This window comes from Staurois parvus, unplaced genomic scaffold (genome assembly GCF_062004578.1).
Source record: "Staurois parvus isolate SC_StPar_1 unplaced genomic scaffold, SC_StPar_1.0 ptg000813l, whole genome shotgun sequence".
Classification (NCBI taxonomy): Eukaryota; Metazoa; Chordata; class Amphibia; order Anura; family Ranidae; genus Staurois; species Staurois parvus.
In genome coordinates, this window is record NW_028318609.1 from 2,570,451 (window position 1) to 2,594,957 (window position 24,507).

The following is a 24,507-nucleotide window of genomic DNA, read 5'->3' on the forward strand; positions in this document are numbered from 1 at the left end:
TGCGATTGGAGCCATACATTTTGTATGGCTCTAATCGCACCAAAAATGTGCAGGACCCTTTTTTGGGTCCGCACTAGAATCAGATCGCATAGGTATTCACACCTATGCGATCCAGTTCTGCGCATTGCACCACGTTTCACGGACCAATTTTGGGGTGTTACCAACTTAACATACACAACTGCAGCGGTTTGCATGAACGGGTGCGATGCTGATGCGGTGTTGAATTCACACTGAAAACACTGCGAATTCCGCACTGCATCAGTGTGAACCAGGGCTAATGCCAGAAGTATTTGTGCATGTTGAGCAAAATGTTAAGTATTTTTTCTCCGAGAATAATGCCTGTATCATTAGCTCCATCTCATGGCCAAAATGCAGTATAATTTTCTGGCCATGAGATGGAGGTGACCATACAGGCATTAATATCTTATAAATAAATCCTTTTAAGTGTAGGTCAAGCCATTTTTTTGTTTTGGATAAAGTGAATTTGGCTATGAACCAATCTTAAGTTTTATTGTTGTGTTCCCTTTTTATTTGTCCCAATGATCATTTTCACCATAATGAAAGTGAAGGGAAATCTTCCAGTTGGGACACTTGCTGCAGTAACAATTGCCTAGGAAGTAAAATTTCCTGTACACTTGAGAGATTTTATTTCAGTTCCTGATGTGTCTACAGAACAGGAATGAAAGAAAACTATCTCAATAGGAAACTGACAGCAAAAAAAAAAAAGAGAAAAAGATTTGGCATATATATATATAGCCATCAGTTAAGTAGCAGAGGGGGGTTGTTAATTATTTTCAGCTACTTTGGTGTTAATGAAATTAACAAGTGCACTAGATGGGTAACAATGAGACGACCCCCAAAACAGGAATGGTTGTACATGTGGCGGCCAGTGACATTTTTTTCCCTACTCATCTTTTCTGACTGTTTTTTTCACTAGATTTGCATTTGGCTAGGGTCAGTGTCACTGCTGGTAGCATGAGGCTATATCTGGACCCTACAGAGGTTGCACAGGCAGTCTAACTCCTCCAGGATGACACATGAATAAGTTCCATTGCCAAAAGGTTTGCTGTGTCTCCCAGCACAGTCTCAAGAGCATGGAGGAGATTCCAGGAGACAGGCAGTTACTCTAAGAGAGCTGAACGGTGCCGTAAAAGGTCCTTAACCAATCAGCAGGACCGGTATCTGCTCCTTTACGCAAGGAGGAACAAGATGAGCAGTGCCAGAACCCTACAAAATGACCTTCAGCAGGCCACTGTTGTGAATCAGAAACAATCAGAAACAGACTGAGGGCTTAACATCCTCTAGTGGGCCCTTTGCTCACTGCCTGGCACCATAGAGCTTGACTGGCATTTGCCATTGAACACCAGAATTGGCGGTTCCGCCACTTGTGCCCTGTGCTTTTCACAGATGAGAGCAGGTTCACCCTGAGCACATGTGACAGACGTGAAAGGGTCTGGAAAACGTTATGCTGCCAGTATCCAAGAAGGGATGTACAGACCTCTACAGGCTAGACCAGGGGTGGGCAAACTTTTTGACTTGAGGGCCGCAATGGGTTCATATATTGGACCCGGGGGCCGGACCAAGAGTAGATGAATGATGTGTATGTGTCATCCATAGTAAGTATAGTAATATTCCCCCATAGTAAGCATAGTAATTAATCCCCCATATAGTAATTAATCCCCCATATAGTAATTCATCCCCCATAGTAATTAATCCCCCATATAGTAATTAACCCCCCATATAGTAATTCATCCCCCCTATAGTAATTCATCCCCCCTATAGTAATTCATCCCCCCATAGTAAATAAATTTACTTACCTTTGCTCCGCGCGTTCCTCTCACCATGTTCCCGCGCCGTTCCGGTCTTCAGGGCGGACTGTGAGAGGAGCCTAGCTCCCCTCACATTCGTCACGCTGCCCCGCCTACACACATCCTGACAGCCATCCTGACAGTATCACGCTCCGCGGGACGGATTAAAAGGTCCGCCGGGCCGTAGTTTGCCCATTGCTGGGCTAGACAATGGCACCCTGACTGCCATTAAGTATCGAGATGAAATCCTTGGACCCACTGTCAGACCCTATGCTGGTGCAGTAGGTCCTGGGTTCCTCCTGGTGCACATCAATGCCCAGTCTCATGTAGCGAGAGCATGCAGGCAGTTCCTGGAGGATGAAGGAATTGATACCACTGAATGGCCCCTACGCTCGCCTGACCTAAATCCAATAGAGCACCTCTGGGATATCATGTTTTGGTCCATCTGACATCTCCAGGTTGCACCTCAGACTGTCCAGGAGCTCAGTGATTCACTGGTCCAAATCTAGGAAGAAATACCCCAGGACATCATCTTTCGTTTCAGTAGGAGCATGTCCCGACGTTGTCAGGCATGCATACAAGCATGTGGGGGCCATACAAACTACTGAGTACCATTTTGAGTTGCTGCAATGAAATTTCAGCAAAATGGACTAGTCTTCTGCATCATTTCTTCACTTTGATTTTCAGAGTGTCTTTGAATTCAGTCCTCTATAGGTTGATAATTTTCATTTCCATCAAACAATGGGGCATCTTTACGGTCCTAACACATTACCCAGTCCATATCAGTATAGATATCCAGCATGATATTTTTCCCCATTGAGATCTGCTGTGTTTTCAAAATGTTCCTTAATTTTGTTCAGAAGTGTATATTGGGGAAAATAATTATTTGATCCCCTGCAGATTTTGCAAAGTTTGCCCACTTGCAAAGAAATGAGGGGTTTATAATTTTTATCATAGGTGTATTTTAAATGAGAGAGACAGAATATCAACCAAAAATCCAGAAAAACACATGATACAAATGTTATAAATTGAGTTGCAGTTCAGTGAGTAATGTAAGTATTTGATTCCCAAGCAAAACATGATTTGGTACTTGGCGGAGAAACCCTTGTTGGCAAGCACAGAGGTAAGACATTTCTTGTAGTTGGTTACCAGGTTTGCACACATCTCAGGAGGGATTTTGGTCCACTCTTCTTTATATATCTTCTCTAATCCTTAAGGATTCTCAGCTGTCACATGGCAACTTGAAGTTTCAACTCCTTTCATAAATTTTCTATAGGATTAAGGTCTGGAGACTGGCTAGGCCACTCCATGATCTTAATGTGCATCTTCTTGAGCCACTCCTTTGTTGCTTTGGTGGTATGTTTTGAGTCATTGTCATGCTGGACCCAACCACAACCCATCTTTGGTGTTCTGACTGAGGGAAGAAGGTTCTCATCCAAGATTTTACAATACATGGCCCCATTCATTGGCTCCTCAATGTGGAAAAGTCAGCCTGTACCTTTAGCAGAGAAACAGCCCCAAAGCATAATGTTTCCACCTCTATGCTTGACTGTAGGGATGGTGTTCTTAGGGTCATAGTCAGCATTTTTTTCCTCCAAATACAGCGAGTATAGTTAATGCCAAAGAGCTCAATTCTGGTCTCATTTGACCACAGCACTTTCTCCCAATCCTTCTCTGAATCATTTAGATGTTCATTGGCAAACGTCAAACGGGTCTGTACATGTGCCTTCTTGAGAAGGAGGACCTTGTGGGTATTACAGGATTTCAATCCATGGCAGCGTATTGTGTTACCAATGGTTTGTTTGGTCACTGTGGTCCCAGCTGCCTTGAGATCATTCACAAGCTCCTCTTGTGTAGTTCTGGGCTGATCCCTGGACAAATTCCTATGATCATCTTTACCCCATGAGGTGAAATTTTGCATGGAGCTCTAGACTGAGGGTGATTGATGGTTATTTTGTATTTCTTCCATTTACGAATAATCGTTACAGCAGCTGTGTCCTTCTCACCAAGCTTCTTGCTGATGGTCTTGTAGCCCATTCCAGCCTTGTGCAGATCTGCAGTCTTGTTGCTGACGTCCTTTGAGAGCTCTTTGGTCCTGCCCATGGTGGTGAGGTTTGAATGAAAGAGATTCTGTGGAATGGTGTCTTTTATACACATAACGAGTTAGGAGCACCTTTTTAAATTGCCAGAACTAATCTGTGTACCACATGAGCACATAGCCAGTTTGTGGGAGCCAGAATTATTGTTGGTTGGTAGGGGATCAAATACTCTTTTTTATTATTATATTCATTGAACTGCAACCCAATTTATAACATGTGTATCCTGTATTTTGTTTTTATTTTTGGTTGATATTCCGTCTCTATCGTTTAAAATACACCTATGATAAAAATTATAGACCCTTCATTTTCTTGTAAGTAGGCAAACTTACAAAACCTGCAGGGGGATCAAATACTTATTTTCATCACTGTATATATTTATATATAAAAAGTTATATATAAAGTTTCTAGAGTATCTTCTACTGCTCTTCTTCCCATGTCTCCGCTCCCTTCTCACTACTGCCAGCAATTATTAGCTGTCAAAATGACATTCGGGAATTGCTATATGTTGCAGTATTGGCTGTCAAGATTCAGCTGCTTTGTGTAAAATGACACAGACAGTCTGCAAGTGGAATTGAGTAACACAGTGTAACATTGTATTTACTATACATCAATTAAAGAAAAATTTTAAGTAAAAAAAAAAAGTAAATAAAATTTTTTGCTATTTACCTGTATTCCTATTTAACCCCTTATTGACCCTTATCAGCTCTAATTAACACCTCCCTACAATTCTGCCCTTACAAAAAAAGCAGAAAAATAGCTATTTTACCATTTAATTTTTTTTTAAGTTTGATTAGTTATGTGTTGGTGTTGCATAAAAAACACAAATTGAAAATAAGTGTTTGTCCTTTTTTCATTTGCAAATAACATGCCATGCTTTTTACCGGTAACATCGTTTAGTCTGCTTTTAAATAGGACAAAATATAGAATAAAATATATACTTTTTATTTACAGTAGATCTACTTTGTGTAAAACTAACACTGGTTAAAATAAAAGATAAAACTAATTTTTACATCACTTTGCCTGTAGATTTTATAGAAAATAAAATCCTATCCGGAAAAAAAAAAATATAGAATTTAAGTAATTCTGTGGGTGTTTATGTGACCTCCTAATAATCTATTTTCTGTGATCATGCTTTGCTGGGCAGCTCTAGAGGCCAGTGATTGTTTACATGGTTAGCAAATGATAAAATGCACAAAGCAGGTCACTATATCAAATCAATAGGATTAAAAACTAAAGTTTAGCTACTACTTATATTAGTGCAATAGTTAAACATGTATTTTTCCTCTAGGTGAGACTGGAATACATGGAAGGAAAAGCTTTGTTACTGAGCCCACAAGATAAACTGGAAATGTTCACAGGGACAGTGGCTGCCATTCTTCATAAAGTAAAGGGGATGAATTCTCCTCCAGACAAGTGAGTAAAATCCAAAACGTATGTCCTTAAAGTATGCAGTTTGGGTATTTTGATGGCGATTTTCTGGATAACTGCTGCATTAATATAAACCCATATACACTTTTGCACTATTTTGGCCATACATTTTCAGAGTTGCAGTGGAGGTAGCCAAAACCTTTTTTTCTTTCTTGTCCATTGAAGGACACAGTCCATTTGTCTTTATCCATCGGGTTGTACTGCCACCTACAAGAGGATTGCACACCGACAAGCAAAAAAGATGTAGGCCAGCCCAGGATAACCTTTCCTACTACCAACAGTGTTTTGGTAGTGTACTAGGAGGATGGATGTCTTTTCTTCAGCTTTGCTGTGATAAAGAATAACCAATTTCTTTTGCTAGCACTTGTTTAATCTTTGACTTTTATTTTTCTTAAATGAACACTCTTCTATACATTGCTGCGAGTTCTCACCTCTAATTGCAGCTATCCAGCATGGTCTTCCTTAGCCTTACCCCACAGGACCGGGCATTGCAGGGATAGTCTGAAAGTGACATCCCATCCCTGAGGCAAAACTCTGGTAAAAATCAGCAATCCTCAGCACTTGCCCTGCAACTGAAGGCTCAGTTAGCGAGTTGGACGGTTGGCCCAAGCACCAGGAGCTACCTCATTTGGAGAGGCTACTGATTTCCATTATTTTCTTTTGGTCTATCTATGGAAGGGGTTTAACCACTTCCCATCCATGGGACGTACCCAAACTTCCTTGGATTGGAAGGGTTATATTTCGGTCCTGAAGAGCCACTGGATTACTTTTACAGGCTGCACAATCGGGTCCCCCCTCCCGCTGCCGCCTTTACTGGGCTCTGCCATGCGACTGGGGAGCCCAGTAAGAATGCGATCTGCAACATCCTATTCCTGAAAAACAGTTGGAGGATTTTGTAAATACTTGAGGCATTGCCTCTTACCCTGAGCCTATACATTGCTTTACCACTGTACAGTCACAATCTGTCTTATTCTAGACACGGTGATGAACAGTCCTGTTTTACATGGGTGTCCCTAGCTTACTTTCCACCTACAGGTCCAGGGTTGCTTGCAGCAAGCCTACTGAGGGTGCTTAGGTTTGCAGCCTGAACTTGTGTTCTCCTTTAATTTTAGCGCCCATCCCATCCTCATGTGGATTTTTTTAAATCAGTTTTGTTCATATTCTGCAGACAGGAGCTTCTGAGTTACATTCCCAGCGCTGTGCAGAATCGCTTGAACCTACAAGGTGTGCAGCAATACCTTCTGCAGGAACTGAGGTCATTGAGTAACTTGAATGTCCAGCAGGCCAAGCTCCGCTTTTTAGGTAAGGATAGATTTTTGTCACTGATGTATTGTATTCTTATGATGTGCTGACTTTTTAGTTTGATGAGGTACTGCTAAATAAGTGTGTGTGTGTGTAAATTAGGGACATCTAGCATAGAATTACCAGATGTTCCCAGCTTCCAGGGACTGTCCCAGCTTTCAGGAGGCTATCCCTAGATAGAAAGTGTCCCCATTTTAAAGTGGGGTCCCCAGGAGCTGCACTCTAACATGATAATGAGTTTTATCCAGGTAGTCTCCTGTTTGTAAACAGTGAGTCCTGCAGAATGTCAGCAGTTCTGGGTTCAGGCTGACCGATGTAGATTATCAGACCTATGTAGCATGTTATCTGCATCATCCCTGCAACCCCAAGAGTAACAAGTGTCACGGGGATGAACCATGCTAGGAGTTCAGGAGGTTGGGTGGTGACATCACGATCTCCACCTCGTCAAATCAGAGAAAGACTTGTATTTATTAAAAAATACACAACGCGTTCCATGTGCCACGTGGGTGACCCTCTGTGCTTACTATGAAGAACTGCAACTGCGGCTCCATACTGTACCAATGTAGAGTAGCTATGCAATAAAATCATACTTAGAGTTCAGCTTTAGATATTGATTGAAATGGAAGCATGTTTTTTTTTGGGTATGGTTAAAAGTGGTAAATAGGGTGTTCCCAGATTGTATTTAGAAAATATGTTCACCTCCCAGTCTAGTATGGATTGGATAATATTCAAAAGAGCTTGAAAGTTTTGCTGTATGGAATGGACAATGTACTGGAAACATACCTGGGGAATATGTTGACACAGGACAGGATGGAACCAAGGATTTTTATGGTTTAGCAGATTCTGATCTTATGTATGTAGATAGCTGTCTTTTCTCTGAGGTGCTAATTGCTACATGCTTTGCTACATGCTTATTCTGATTTTGTGACTCTAGAGCAGCAATGGGCAAACTACGGCCCGCGGGTCGTATACGGCCTGGCGGACCTTTTAATCCGGCCCGTGGAGCGTGATACTGTCAGGATGTGTGTAGGCGGGGCAGCGTGGCGAACGTGAGGGGAGCTAGGCTCCTCTCACAGTCCGCCCTGAAGACTGGAACGGCGCGGGAACACGGCGAGAGGAACGTGCGGAGCAAAGGTAAGTGAATTGACACAGGGGGGACTTGGCTTATGGGGGATTAATTACTATGGGGGATGAATTACTATATGGGGGATTAATTACTATGGGGGATGAATTACTATGGGGGATGAATAACTATATGGGGGATTAATTACTATGGAGGATGAATTACTATATGGGGGATTAATTACTATGGGGGATGAATTACTATGGGGGATGAATTACTATATGGGGGATTAATTACTATGCTTACTATGGGGGAATATTACTATACTTACTATGGATGACACATACACATCATTCATCTACTCTTGGTCCGGCCCCCGGGTCCAATATATGAACCCATTGCGGCCCTCAAGTCAAAAAGTTTGCCCACCCCTAGAGCATTAAGGGCAAGCAGCAAGCATTTTGAGAAGGTCAGCAATGGTAGTCCATATTTTTCTTTTACAGATTTACTTTAATGGGTAAGGGTTATAAGCATTTACCAACCCCAAAGGAGTCTATGGGGCCAAAATGTGTATGCGTAGACATCAGATCAAGGAGTCAGCGAAGGATATAAACAAAGCCACAGGAAAAAGTCCAAGATTTAGGTAAGTATAGAGCATTAAGGGGGGTGGTTAACATCTGTGTAGGGGGTAGACGTGCAATTTGTTTCGTTCTGAGTCTTTTTTTGGACTTTTTTGAGATTTGGTTGTATCTGAATCTCCAATTGGACACAAACGAATGGCAACGAATCTGAAAAAAAGTTATAACAAAATTAACAAATGCATTTGTTTCATTCAGATGATGTCACATGATGCGATAGTAGTTCAGGCGCATGGGGAAATTAATAAATTTTTTTGACAATTTGGATTTAGATAGTTAATGGATCCAAATTTTGTTCCATTCGTTAATTCAGATGCACATAATGGCAGTTGATCTTATCCAATCAGCTCATGCTGTTTCTCTTGGTGGGTTGGACCAGCATCCGAAAATTTTGAATCCTTCTGATTTAATATATCAAATATATAGCAATCTTCTGGAAAAACTGTATAATTTTTCGAATCTACCCGGGCTAACGAATATATGACACGTATGCTGAAGATACAAAACAAATTCTGAAAACGAATCCGTTCAACATATTGAATATAAGTAAACTAATTATTCAATGAACTAATCCATTTGAAACAAAACTAACATTTTCAGTGCGCACGTATCTAGTGGGGGGGGGGGGGGGGGGGGGTGGGGTAAAGGGTTGTTTAAAAAAAAAATTTTTTTACCCATTAGGTAACAGGTCTACCCTTTGCCCTTTAACCACTTTATGACCATGTAACACACACATGCAGCGTCCAAGAAGTGGGCTTCAATCTTGGGAGCTTCATGTATATGTTCTAGTGCTTGTGCTGGATGTACTCCAAGCTGTCGGTGGTTGGCTATCACAATGATCATTCACCTTGTAGCCTGCCCCAATGTTGTTCCTCCTCTGTGCAAGCATCTCTTTCTGAAAATTCTTGTTGCCTGGCTGTCCTGACAATCTAGCAACTGCAGTACTTTTGAGACCTGCCAAAAATATGCAAATATGAAGCTCTTACTTTGCTCTGACTGCAGGCATGTTCCAGATTAGTGACCCAGAATGTGCTGAAGCCAGAGGATCAGGACCGACTGCCAGGCAGATCAACAATGGCAGCTTTTGTTTTTTTTCGTCTCAGCACAGGTTTCCTTTAAAGGACAAGTTCACCTTTAGTAACATGTTACACCCATATTTAGGGTGTCTTATGTGACATGTTACTATGCAGCATCCTACCCCTCACCCCACTGTGACAGCAGGTGGGGGTTCTTCTCCACACACCACCCATTTAAACAAACAGCACGGCGGTGTGGGGCTCCACCCACACAGTGGCATCACTCATTCCCAGGAATATGTGAATTAATAAACTATGAATCACTACTTGTGGTATCAATGCTGATCAGCATGCTCGTAGGTCATTCACACAGGTCTTTAAATGGGTCGTAACCTGAGCCTGAGTCTCTGAAAGTTTCCAGTGTTGTGGAAGAAGGTTTCGGAACCTTTCTTGGGTGTTGTGCATCCCGCGATTTTGTTTTGCTCATGATCGGGGCAAAAAGGCCCTGCATTTTCTGCTGTTATTGTAATGAATGGCACCTGAAAACACGGTCGTGCGGTGTAACACTTTTACAGCGTGTTTTCGAATCGTGGCAATTCCATCCGCAATTTAAAAAAAAAAACCTAGTGTGAACGGAGTCTTAGAGAAGACTAGAGAAGGTTGGTTATGAATTTGAAAAGGAGGAAGGCACCAGTGACCCTTGTAACTCTACTACATCCACTCCTCAGATGGAGACAAGTATCTGGGGGTACATATAGTTAATAAACTGGACTGGAGCAAGAACACTGCAAACAGTGCCATGCAATGTGCTAGAACTAAAAGTATCATAAAAAGTGTGCAAAAACCAGCGATGCTGTATGCCATATATAGTGCATACAATAGTGTTTGTGCAAACTCAGCAATACCCAAACAAATGGAGATGGAAATAAATCCTTATGTCTTTATAAACAATATTATATGTAGTAGTCCTTATTGTGTATGGTGATCCTCCTGTACAGTAGTAATCAACTGTGCAAATGTTGCCGTGCTAATAATCACCCACGTGTGTGCCTTCTCCACTGACAACCATACTGTACATGCCCTCACCTCCTGTATATGACCTGTATATTTAGGTCAAATTGTGCTTTTTCAACCAGGGTAGGTGTAGCCTCCTGCACTCTCCAGCCTCCACTCCAATGTGATTGAATTCAGATCCATTCTCCTACTTCTTACACAATATAGCCTCCAAATTTTAGAAAGATTACGCCATCATAGTGTAACAAATGTATCCATTCATATTTATTACAAAATACATATTGCACTCACATAAAGAGTGGCCATCTGGAGCACTACAGTAAAACAGCCTCTGTTACCTTAAGATCCCGAGTTCTCTTGTCACTCACAAGATGGTGGCTCGCAAACTTCCAGGTGTGCAGCTTGACATCATCAGCCTACCCTACACGTTACGTAACATGTGACTTCTTCAGGGAATGGCATGGCACTGTTTGCAGATTTTCATTGTATTATATGTGGGAACACATACAGTGGGTAAAATAAGTATTGAACACGTCACCATTTTTCTAGGTAAATCTATATTTCTAAAGTTGCTTATGACATGAAAGTTTTGCCACATGTTGGCAACAACCCATGCAATCCATACATACAGAAAGAAGAAACCAAAACAAATAAGTTCAGAAATAAGGTTATGTGTAATAAAATGGAATGACATAGGGAAAAAGTATTGAACACACTAAGTGAAATTTATTTAATATATTGTTGATAGTGACAGCTTCAAGATGCCTCCTGTATGGAGAGTCTAGTTGCATGCATTGCTCTGGTATGATTTTTGGCCTGCTGACACTTCGGATATACAGGTCAATAAACACAGACTGATAACCTTTGGATAGGACCTCAGAGTTACCCTGGAATGAGACTCTAGACTAGGGTTCTCAACCAGGGTTCCTCTAGAGGTTCCTAGAGCTAGAGCTATTTCTGCATCTCAGATAAGTTCCAATTGACACCATTAATCTTTTTAGCTATTTGTAAGGTGGTAATTCTTCCTAATGACAAGTGTAAGGAGTATTCTTCCCAATGACCATCACACTAGTGTATCATGATGTGTAGAGATAACAATTTTTAGCAGGGGTTCCCTGAGACCGGAAAGTTTTTTCTATGTTGAAAAGATTGAGAAAGGCTGCTCTAGACCATGAAGTATAATGACAAAATATATTAAGAATATGGGTACTCAAAAATGACAGAAGATTACAATGTGGAACACCTTTTGACATATACAGCTTTGAATATCAAACAATGTAGTAGGAGTGCCACCTTAAAGTATTACTAAACCCACAACAGTAAAAATCATTCTGTATGTGCAGTAAAGCATGCTTGTTATACTCACTGTGGAACCTAAGGGGTTAATCCTCTGCATTGTGTAAAAGGGCCATTTGATCCTTTCTTCTCTGTTCCTCCCCTTTTTCAAGCAACCACCTCTTATCTCCTGATAAGACAGACAGAACCGTAGACATTTTGCACATGCTCAGTTTGGTGTGCATTGCTAGAGAGGTTTTTTTTCTTTCTTGGGAGAGTGCATGTGATCAGTACAGGGCCAATAAGCACTGTCCAGACAGAGATCAGGGGTTCTGTATCCTCCTAGAGCAGAACAAAAACTCCTCCTACAAGCTTTAGCTAGTGCTTGGCTATACACTGATAGAAGCCACAAGACTGCTCTAACTTCAGATGAGAAAAGGTATTTAGCAGTTTATATTTACTAAAATAATTGCATTTCCATGTTCTGTGTACTGTGGGAGACCAGATATAGTAAATGCAGGGTCCGGGGTTTAGTAACACTTTAAGGGTACAGTGAGAAAGGATGTGATTTTGTACAAATGCCTTTCCATCACAGCATTTTGAAAGTATCACCAAGTTTCTCCCTATTTTACTACTCTGCTTTGTTTTTTAGAAACCGTGTCTGCTCTCCCGCTGTTTGAATACAGTATATTTATCATAAAAAGGATCAGTGAGCCTGATGTGATCTCCCCTTGCTATGTAGCAGTGAATGATGAAAAACTTATGATACTCCAAAACAACAGTCAGGTAGGTGTCCAGTAGTGCGTGATTACAGATTTATATTGATATTTCCACGCTAAGGGCCTTGACTCATCAAGCAGCAAACATTTATATGGCATCTAAAACTGTGCATGTGTATATTGGTTTTCTACATATTTTTTTCTTATTTTAAAGCATTTAGTTAAAAAAGAATAAACTTATCTAAAGCCAAAACCCATCAGGTTGGCTTTTGTTGTGTGTTCAATCAGGGAGATTTACCTCAATTTTCTGTCCAGGAAGGACACAAAAGAAGGTAAAAGGAAGATCTCTCCAAAGTGAAGGAAATTCCTCTCCTAGTAGTCACCAGAACAGGGTTCCCTGTTGGGAGATGTCTCTTCACTTGATGTTTATGTGTCAAATTTTGGATTTGCTATCACTGTCAGTGCCGGTACCTATGGCAAACCAGAATAAAGAATGTGAATCTCTCCATCGAGGACACACACTAATACAAATCTGACAGAGGTGCTAATCCTTTCCTACTTTATCCAATACTTTAAAAAGTTTGGCCTATAGATAGACTTGAAAGCAGTATTCAACTCAAAAGCAAATATTTATTATATTGCAGCTTACAAATTCTTAGATATAATGGCTGCATTCATTTTCTTTTTTTTTAGAGTTTTTTTCTTCTGGTGATCCAGCCAGTCTGTTGTTTTTAAGAAGAACAAGCTCTCTAACAGAATACATAAGTTACAGAGATAAGACAAATCATTTATCCCACAAGGAAATAAAGTTGTTACTGTAACTGCTTAGTAAAATATTAGCCAGAGTTGTGCTTCAATTTGTTAGTGTATCTAAATCTGCTAGTACTTTAGGACTCCCCTCCCCCAGCTTAACAATGCTGCTGTCCAAAGGTGTCCCTGTGCTCCTTCATACAGAGTAGGGGAGCTCTAAGTGTGTTACTGGCCAGATCATCAAGAGAACACAGAGGAAAAATGTCTAAAAAAAGAAAACTAATGTGGTCACTATATCTAATGACTGGTAAGCTGCAATATATTGTATTTTTTGGTTTGGGGTTTAATACCGCTTTAAGTCAAGTAAACATGAATATTGCCTTTTTAAAATTGTGAAGTCTTCTATCCAGTGAAATATACAAACCATGATTTTTCCTGTGAAAATCAGATCTGGCCCACTCACTGCAAGTCTCCTTAACCACTTCCAGTCCGCCCTATAGCAGAAGTTCTGCTACAGAGTGGCAGGGCTGTGCAAAATCACACACACACACACACACACACACACACACACACACATATATATATATATACATACATATATACATACATATATACACACACACAATTTGCATTTCTGGGTAGGGGGCGCACTCTCCCTTCCTGTGCCGCTATTGGGTCCTCGGCAGATCAATCACCTGGTCCTGGCCACTGATTTTCAGCTAGGACTCGGTGATCGTCTGACAGGGGAGAGGTCTGTATGAAAAAAAAACAACACAGATCTCTCCCCTGTCAGCACGAACAGGCTGCTTTGTATCTATCTGCACAGCAGAGCAATACAAAGCAGCATGTTTACATAGTAAAACACAACACAGCACAGCACACTGTTAACCCTTTGATCGCCCCAGATGTTAACCCCTTCCTGCCCAGTGTCATTAGTACAGTGTCAGTGCTTTTTATTAGCACTGATCATTGTATTAGTGTCACTGGGGATGTCAGTGGCAGTTAGTTCCCACCCAGCATCAGAATGCCCGCCGCAGTCCCACTGATCACCACCATTATTAATAAAAATAAATAAAAATTTAAGAATATATATATATACCACCATTTGTAGACGCTATAACTTTCACATAAACCAATTAATTTACACGTACTGAGATTTTTTTTTTTTTTTTTAGCAAAGACATGTAGCAGAATACATTTTGGCCTAAATTTATCAAGATTTTTTTTTTTTAATTTTTTACTGGATGTTTTATAGAAAAAAGCAATATCAGGTTTTTTTTTTCAAAATTGTTGGTTTTTCTTAATAGCACAAAAAATAAAAACCGAAGAGGTGATCAAATACCACCAAAAGAAAGCTCTGTTTGTGGGGAAAAAAAGACAAAAATGTCATTTATGTACAGAGTTGCATGACTGTGCAATTGTCAGTTAAAGTAACACAGCTCCATATCTCAAAAAAATCACCTGGGCAGGAAGGGGGGGGGGGGGTAAATCTTCTGGAGGGCAAGTGGTAAGGCTGTTATCAAAAGGCAGATGTGGCAGGGGGGTCGGAACCAATCAAGATTTGCCTGTATCTTTCTTTGCCTACTTCTGTTAATCACTTTGACATGTTTTTGCTGGAGGCCAATTCTTACATTTGTCCACTCTGTTAAAATTCCCAAGTCATGACATTATGATTTTTTTAAATCTTGGACAGAGTGAGACACATAGAGAATATAAAATGAAATTGATCTACTAGAGACACAAACATCAACCAAACACTTCTGCAGAGTTGGAAAGGACTAGAACGTCTATGTTTTATTCCTGTCTGAGTCTTTTTGTCCCAGTTAGAGATTGTTCAGATACAGGACCAAGGGGTGATAAAAGCAGGTGGTTGGGCTGTGCTTTACCCATCCACCTGAACAAGGACATGCAGCCACTCAGGGCTGTACACAGGCCGCTGCAAAAATTAAACCCCCTGTCACATTTGGCAAGCAGTTCCAGTTACTGGAATGATGGTGCAACTGCCCTGATGCGCTGCCTTTTGAGAGTTAAAACAGGCAGTGAGGGAGCCACATATCGCCTCCCAGCTGCCCATCAACTGCCCCTTTAAAAGTGCTCCACTACCGATCACTTTTCAGATAGGAGGCAAGGGCCACTGCATGTGAGAATAAGCCTTACTTAGGACAGAGTGAAAAGTCGGATCTTTCCAACCGATTGCAAAAATTGAAACATTGATAAAACAAAATGACAGTGGTATTTGCTCTTCTCTATTCTATTAAAAAAAAAAGTTGTCAGGATTTGGGCTTGAGATTTTGATGTATGAAAAATTCTGTTTTGGTATGTTATCTTAATAGAACAGATGCAATCTTTTCAAAACATGTTTTTAGCTCTTTCTACTGTCTTTGTTCTGGCCTAACCTTTTTTTCAGCCAGTTAAACGACAGGTACATATCACATAACCAGAAGAGACAGAAAAAAACATCCCCAATAAAATGAACAATGCAGATTGAGGTTTTAGAGCAATTGTAGGGCAAAGTATACTGTAGAAGTTGTAACTGTGAGTATTGCTAAGGAGTGTTCTGACATTTACAGTACATACTATAGACCTACAGTATGTGTTCTGATAATATTCTTTGTGCCATGTCTAAATTGGAACTAGCACAGGAAAAATGTTGTATCTATCTTACAGACAAGATTGTCTTTTTTAACTCAGACTACCTCATTCTTACTTTGCTAAAGATTGTTTCACTAACTAATAATTATAACTGGTACATTTCTTGTATTCACAGAAACCACATACCATTGTCAGCTTACATGAAGTGCAGAGCATGCGCACTCTGCGTCCTCTGGATAGCAACACATTACCAGGGGTGGAGTTGCACTATGGCTCAGCAGCCAATCCACGCACACTATGGGTGGAGCTCCAGGAGGTAAGCACATGTGCAGTAGGTTGTATACAGTTGGGAATATAATGATTTGATCCCCTGCAGATGCGTTTGCCCACTTACAAAAAAATTAAGGGTCTATAATATTTTTCATAGGTGTATTTTAAGTGATAGAGACAGAATATCAACCAAAAATCCAGAAAAAAACAAGATACAAATGTTATAAACTGAGTTGCAGTTCAGTGAGTACAATAAGTATTTAATCCCCAAGCAAAACAAGACTTCGTACTTGGCAGAGAAACCCTTGTTGGCAACTACAAAGGTAAGACGTTTCATGTAGTTGGTTACCAGATTTGCACACATCTCAGGGGAGATTTTGGTCCACTCTTCACAGATCTTCTCTAAATCCTTAAAATTTCTTGGCTGTTGCTTGGCAACTCAATGTTTCAGCTCCCTCCATAAATTTTCTATAGGATTGAGGTCTGGAGACTGGCTAGGCCACTCCATGACTTTAATGTGCTTCTTCTTGAGCTACTCCTTTGTTGTCTTGGTGGTATGTTTTGGGTGATTGTCATGCTAGAAGACCCATCCACGACCCATGTTCAGTGTTCTAGTTTAGGGAAGAAGGTTCTCATCACATGGCTTGTCCATTGGCCCCTCAATGCAGCAACGTCAGCCTGTACCTTTAGCATAGAAACAGCCCGAAAGCATAATGTTTCCACCTCCGTGTTTGACTATAGGGATGGTGTTCTTAGGGTCATAGTCAGCATCTTTCTTCCTCCAAACACAGCGAGTCGAGTTACAGCCATAGAGCTCAATTTTGGTCTCATCTGACCACAGCACTTTCTCCCAATCCTTCTGTGAATCATTCACAGGCCTGTACATGTGCCTTCTTGAGGAGGGGGACCTTGCGGGCGATACAGGATTTCAATCCATGGCGGTGTATTGTGTTACCAATAGTTTGTTTGGGGACTGTGGACCCAACTTTCTTGAGATTGTTCACAAGCTCCTCCTGTAAAATTCTGGGCTAATCCCTCACTTTTCTCATGATCATCCTTACCTCACGAAGCAAAATCTTGCATGGAGCTCCAGACCGAGGGCGATTGATGGTTATTTTGTATTTCTTCCATTTGCAAATAATTGCTCTAACAGTTGTCTCCTTTTCACAAAGCTTCTTGCTGGTGGTCTTGTAGCCCATTTCAGCCTTGTGCAGGTGTACAATCTTGTCCCTGTTGTCCTTTGACAACTCTTTGGTCTTGCCTATGGTAGTGCCCAAGAAAGAGATTCTGTGGACAGGTGTCTTTTATACACATAACGGGTTGCCGTTAGGAGAACCTTCTTAAATTGTGTACCACATGAGCACATAGCCAGTCTGTGGGAGACAGAATTATTGTTGGTTGGTAGGGGACCAAATATGTATTTTACCCACTGAACTGCAACTCAATTTATAACATTTGTATCATGTTTTTTCTGGATTGTTGGTTGATATTCTGTCTCTATCATTTAAAATTACCCTGTGTTAAAATTATAGACCATTAATTTCATGTGCAAACTTACAAAATCTACAGGGGATCCAATAATGATTTTCCCTACTGTACATAAACATTGTTGCATCACAAAAGAGAAGTCCATTTCATACCTTTACCCTGCCTCATGACAAACCTGTTAGTGGGCTTTGATACCGAGATGTGGGCTCCTCTATCATGTGATCACTCTTATTGGCTCGCACAGTGGTCACACGATCATATGGTCATGAACCTGTCCCACTGGCTGCCACTTAGAAGCCATACCTAGAGCTATCGATAACAGCTTGGTTTCTCTATGTGGACTGCACTCTCAGCCCACAACCGCAGGCCCACTTTCCTGCCTTCACATGTATGTGTTTCGCAAGAGGTTAATAACACAATGGCAACTTAAAGACACCCAATAATAAATGAAAATCTAACCAGGAGAATGTCATGAAAATGAGCATTACTTATCTAAGAAAAGTGTAGAAAATATATGCTGTACAATATTGGACTTTTATTATAAGAAGGTAGCATGGTAAGTGATTTTATGAAGTGAGGGTTACTGCTTCTCATGGATCTCCGGGGCTACAAAATGACTGCATATGTGAAAATAGTCAACACAGCCACATGGTCAATAGCTTGGATTTTGTACCCTACTGCATCTGGACCCTGGTTGACTGAACCTTGCAGGGCTATAATGGATACAGGGCTATAATGGATACAGGTGCCTGCTTCCCTCTCTGGATACAGTGGGTGGATGACCTTTAAGGGTCTGACAGCATGGAGAGAAGATGCTTGTAGGAAGAGCTATGTTATTTATAGAGCCCTGCCGTGATCCAGTCATCCACTCACCGTATCCAGAGAGGGAAGCTCCTGTAAGCAGGCACCTGTACCCACCCATCCCTTAAAGGGACCTCTGGCCAACTGGATCATCTTATTTCTCTGAGGGCTCATAACCACACCACCCTGAGGGAAAATTATCCTGTGTTCCAGACCAGACCTATATCTGTGAAGGAGATCCGTATTGATTTATACACTGCGTACTTGAATTACGCATCTGGTGAGTGCGTAATTTTTACCATAAAACGGAGCACCGCCACTGGATTGGATTGTCATACCATATTATCTTCACCATATAGACTGTCACCGCTATTAAGCACTTATATTATTCTCAGCTTACTTATGATATTGGGGACATTATTTATCAATATTCATTTTATAGCGCTGCACTTTTCTATTACATGTTTATGATAAAGTTTTTAATTTGGTTTCCTTGAGGTTTCCAGCTGCTTATTTTAGAGCGCTTACTTCTATTACCTTACCTACATTGTTAAATGTATTACAGATAAAGCCCATGTTCTAAGCAACAGGGGCATCTGTGATGCTTACAATTCTCAAGGCTAAGAAGTCCACTTCCTGCAAAGTTTATTTTTGGACGTGGAAAGCTTACTTCACTTTAATGTATTGGCTGGGGGCATTCATCCCAGGAATTTCTTCATGGGACAAATTCTCTTACCTGCAATTGGGTCTGGATCAGCTACTGGCTATCGGCAATGAAGGCCAAGTCTCTGCTATTTGGTAAAGACCTTGGTGCAGTAGGGGTCTCCCATATGGTTTCCTGTCTGAAAGGCTCAAGAGGCACTTACGTATCTAGTAGAGTATGACTTTACATGAACAAGTAAAACCTTTTCCTTAAGTGGATAGGTTTGAATGATGGGCTGCCTAAGCCACATAGAAAAGGTGACATGAGTCCCTGATAAAGAGGCAGTCGTCATTTTAAAAGGAGATGTGGAGGATAAACTCAAGCAGCCTGCATCACATCCAGGCAATGGAGGGAAATATCCTTGTGATGTACTAGATCAGGATAGACGGATGCATGACACTGCCTTTGGGAGAAAGGAGGCCCTAGGTCTTAGGCCTTTGTAGAACAAGGCTGTCAGAAACCTATCTTGCATAGTTGATGACAAGGAGAAAGACCACTTTGTGAGTAAGAGAAAACAAAGTGATAGCTCTGACACATTCAAATGGCAGTTTTTGAAGAGCCAACCAAACCAGGTTGAGGGCCAAGAGTCACAGGTGGATGTATAGGCAGAACAATTTGAGGGACCTCATGTATGAAGGCAAGAGCCAAGATCTGGCCTGTGAAGGTACTCAGGTCCAGCTGTTGATGAATCAAGCTGTTGGATAAAAGTCTGAATCTGTCCCATTTAATTTTTTCTGGGATGGAATTTCTGTGCCTCAAACTATGCGAAGTACGCTTTCCAAGTGTGATGATAGAACTTGCATGAGGTGGATTTCCTAGCTTTCTGGAGAGTTGGAATACCAGATTTGAATAGACCCTGAACTCATAAGACCTTGGTTTCAACAGTTATGCCAGTGACCATGAAGCAGGGAGGTAAAACGGACTTTGGCACAGGAAATCTAACTGGTCTGGGAGAGCCCATGAAGAGTCTGCAATGAGTCTGATGAGCACCAAACATCCATCTGAAGAAAAATGTCTTTATAAAAAAAATGTTGCCTTTCTTTGGGGAGAAAAGAGGTCCATTCTCCTAGGACTGTAGCAAGAAACTGAAGCATGATGGGATTGGCAGGGGTTACCTGGCTGACTAATAAACTTGTTGGTATCAGTGTCCAAGGCAGTATAACCCATATGTCTCAAAAATCCTTATGACCCCTGTCTATTTTTTGCTCCGTAAGACGCACCTAGGTTTTAGAGGAGGAAAAAAAAATATTCTGAACCAATGGACTGCAGACATAGTACAGGAAATGACCAGAGACTGCAGATGTACTACAGGAGATGACCAGAGACTGCGGACACAGTACAGGAGATGACCAGAGACTGCGGACACAGTACAGGAGATGACCAGAGACTGCAAACCTTTGGGGAGCGGGTACCAGAATTTGACAGGTACCCGCTGCCGCTTCGATCGCCTGGGCAATCGGAAGCGGAAGTTGTCCCCCCCCCCCCGAAGTCTTCTGGGACATGTGACAGGTCCCAGAAGACTACGGTGCCATTTACAAAGCGCAGCGCACCTTGCGCATGTGCAATGGGCACCCGGCTGTGAAGCTGCAAGCTGCCACAGCCGAGTGCCCACACTAAAGATGCCAGTGCCAGGGAGAGAAGACTGCCGTTAAAACCAGTGGTGGGGAGGACACCGCTGGACCGAGGAACAGGTAAAGACTAAGGAGCAGGTTCTGCTGCACAGATGAGCCAAGCGGCCGTTACGGTATTCTAACACAGCGGCAGCCACGGGGGGCATACCGGGCCAGCCGCTCCATATTCACTCCATAAGATGCACAGACATCTCCCCCCATTTCTGGGGGGGATAAAAGTGCGTCTTATGGAGCGAAAAATACAGTAACCTGGATGGAGCCTGTGCTCCATTAGCTTCAGTGGAGGGTAGGGGAAATGTCAGGGGTCAAATAGATCACTGATGTCTCAATAAAGAGAACTTGACATTACAGTATCCTATCACATAGGGGACCGTTGCAAAAAATAGACGGGGTCATAAGGATTTTTGAGACATATGGGTTATACTGCCTTGGACACTGATACCAATAAAGTTATTTGTAAAAAAATAAAGTAGCATAAATGATTTGCATAACAATGGCAGATTTTAGGAATGTGCTCTGTACAGGATGATTGTTTTGACAAGAAATGGTATAATGGCTTAGTGATATAAGCATATTTATAAAAAAAACCACAGAAAAACTGAAAGAAAAATTAAGTTGTGTTTTCCTTTTCTCTGCACAGGCTAAAGAGCTGTACCACACACTGGCCTTGATCATAGAGAGCAATGACACTTCTACATCATAGAAAGAAGCCTTCTGAGCTCATGTATAAATACACCTTATTTAATTTGTCATTTAACGTGATCAGAAATTAACGTCTGCCTGTACCAATGAATTGGATCTATAAAATTAAAACTGGGAATGTCCACGGTGCCCTGAGTTGACAGGGGCTCGCTGGGCTAGGATCAGTTGGTTAACCAATCTCTGAAAATCATCTTTTATTGTAATGCAGGTCTAACCATTTTAAAACTGGATGGAAATATTGTGACTGTCAATGTAAAGAGTGAAATGCCTGTTTCTTCAAGAATATCTAAATCCAAAAACCAAAATATAATATATTGCAGCTTAGCAGTCCTTAGATGTGGTGGCTTCATTTGTTTTCTTTTTACAGACTAAGTACATTTTCTACAAGTACGGAAAAATACTGTACCTTTCTATTTTGCCAGAATTCCATTGTTCTTGTAACTTCCTATGTGCTGAACAAAAATATAATTTCTTGCTAACTTTTGTGTCTGTAAAAGAATGCCTTCCTATGTAATGGAGAAGAGAAAAGGTTTGTAACTCAAATTAGAAGAGCAGCTTAGGGTGACACCAATGCTCCGCCATATATACAGCTCAGTGAATTAACATGGTCACCCTAGGACAGCAAGTGTGTTACTGGCAACATTGGAAGGTGAAAATAGGGTCAAATGTAAGGGGGAAAAAAAGACTAAGGACTGATAAGGTGCAATATTTGTTTTTGAGATTATATACATGTTTAAAAAAAAAAAGGTAATGTATTGTGATGCATATTGTTTAATCAGAAAGCAGATACAATCAAAACTAAAACTAAGATATTGATTGTTTCAGTGTAATAATATTCTTTAAATAAAGAGACAAGTCACTCATAAGAGCCTGCTTATTTGTACAATGTTCTATATTCACATTGCTAATTGTTGCTTCAATGACTCCATTGCAATATGGATATATAATTTTTTAAAACAATTTGCTCATTTTTTGAAGCTGCAGTTATTTCCCCGGGTATGCCAACTCTACCTCCTGACCTGCCTGTCCTTCATGCGCTGTTTGCATAGCTGCCTCACCCAACACCAAACAATGAAGCCTGCATGTGAAAACTGCATTAAATTATAATTGGCTTTTCTAAAGCAACACAGTTAGTTTCTTTCAAACAAATGAATACATGAGACCCCTCGTTCTTTTATGTTATTCAAAAACACCTATGCCTGTCTTTAAAAAGTTTTTAAGGCCCAGGGGGAACAGGAAGGATCAGCAATCATGTGACCAGTGTGATTGGCGGTCATATGATCGGGAGCTGGTCCTGCGGGCTACCATTCAGTCGAGGGCATTCTCAGCACCCACCCAGTGCTGCATATGTGCATCAGGTAAGCATTAAAGCTCACCCTTTTACGGTCACATATATGTGCATAACAGTGGTATCTTGTCATATGACCAGCATGGTCGCATCGACACATAACTACACACAAGCCCCTAGCTGCCATGGTGGAGGTGCTCTCTTCAGCGCAAATAAAAAGTTGGCAAAATCTCACTTGGTGTGGGAGTCATGCTGTGTTCAAACTATATAAACTACTATTTTAGGCCTTTAGACAGAGAAACAATACATGAGTTAAACAATTCTTTATGTATGGTGTGCATTGTACCGGTTAAAAAAGCATGCATGATAAGAAAGGAAATGCTACACAGAAAGGCATTCTCTGCATGAGTTTGTTGAAGGCCATCCTATTCCCCCATGTCATGTGACCCTGGCTAGTTGGTTGTGAACCAGTACTGCATGCATCAGAGAAGTAGAAGGCGGGTTAAAACAAAAAAGTCATTACAAGTGGCTGGACCATTAATGATGGTTATCAAATAAATGAGTGAAAAGGGCAACCTTGCTGCAATTTGCCTGCATAGAGTTAATAGAGTGCATAGAGTTAATAAAAAAAAAAAAAGCTAAGGTGTTTTAAACATGGTCCCAAAACTTAAATGAAAAGCAGATGTCTGCAGGGAATAGACAAAATCTCAGGTTTATGTCACACTTGTCATGCTGTCACTGGTGGCAACTCACTACCATTAGATTATCTAAAAAACTACAATACTTCTGTACTCCTACAACCTACAGTAGCTCTCTCACTGCAACCAGCAAGCCGTTTCTCCATTGCTTCTCCCACATTGGCAAACATATTTTTCTGCAAGTCTTTAAAATGGGACTGCCGTCCCATTGAAGTAGGTGAGTGTGCGCTTACATTTCTACCAATGACAGGATCAATCGTGTGCATTCCTCCAACCTTGCTATTGACCAGCTACAGAGCCAAGTATTCTGATTCTACATGATTACACAGAAATCAATTTAAGGTAATGAATATGACTTCAGCAAAGTTGCTGTGCTTACTGAATGCCACTAATGCTTTGTTTTTCTAATGCTTCTCTTGTTGCCTCGAATTTCTCTACCATTTGACATACTTTTTCTTGCAATGAGTTCAGGAAACATGCCTGTCAGTGTCAAGAAAACAGTACTCCCTTAGCTACATCATCCTCATTGATATTACAGGTAACAGATTCAGCAAAAGGAAAGTTCTAAGAACATTACAGGAACAGAACTTTTATTTTATTTGCAGACTTGCTCATCCATGACATACTGGACAGAAAGCCTGGCCACATATCTTGGACCTTCTACAAAAAAACAGGACTGGAGAATTTTTTTCCTTGACATATTTAGCTGTGACATGTTGCAAAGGAAATGTGGCCATAAGGCGTTAGGCTTTTTCCACTTGACTTAAGAGCTCCTAAAAAAAAAAAAAAAACCTGTAAAAAATGTACTGCATACTATTCCAGCTAACCACTATCTTTGTCTTTGCATTGCTAAGATCGTTGCTTTATAGCTGGCCCTATACAGTCATGGCCAAAAATATTGGCACCGCTGCATTCCTGTCAGATAATGCATCACTTTGCCCAGAAAATTGTTGCAATTACAAATGTTTCGGCTTTCTCATGTTTATTTCTTTTGTTTATATCGGTATGACACAAAAAAGGGGAGAAACAAAAAGTCAAATCTGACACACTACACACAAAACCCCAAAAATGGACTGGGCAAAATTACTGGCACCCTCAATGTAACATTTGGTAGCACACCGCTTGGAAAAAAATAACTGATATCAATCGATTCCTGTAACCATCAATGAGTTTCTTCCACCTCTCTACTGGAATTTTGGACCACTTTTCTTTCACCAACTGC

At 41.0% G+C, this 24,507-nt stretch overlaps 1 protein-coding gene across 1 annotated transcript in view; it reads left to right on the forward strand.

Moving 5' to 3' along the window:
• The window catches only part of MYO15B (myosin XVB), a 205,917-nt gene extending 183,752 nt beyond the window's left edge, over window positions 1-22,165 (forward strand). The window contains exons 39-43 of the mRNA XM_089654889.1: window positions 5,196-5,320; window positions 6,504-6,637; window positions 12,296-12,429; window positions 15,880-16,020; window positions 21,238-22,165. Coding sequence (XP_089511015.1) covers window positions 5,196-5,320; window positions 6,504-6,637; window positions 12,296-12,429; window positions 15,880-16,020; window positions 21,238-21,300 — 597 coding nt within the window. The 3' untranslated portion in view covers window positions 21,301-22,165. The remainder of the gene's footprint in view (window positions 1-5,195; window positions 5,321-6,503; window positions 6,638-12,295; window positions 12,430-15,879; window positions 16,021-21,237) is intronic.
• Window positions 22,166-24,507: the final 2,342 nt, after the last annotated feature.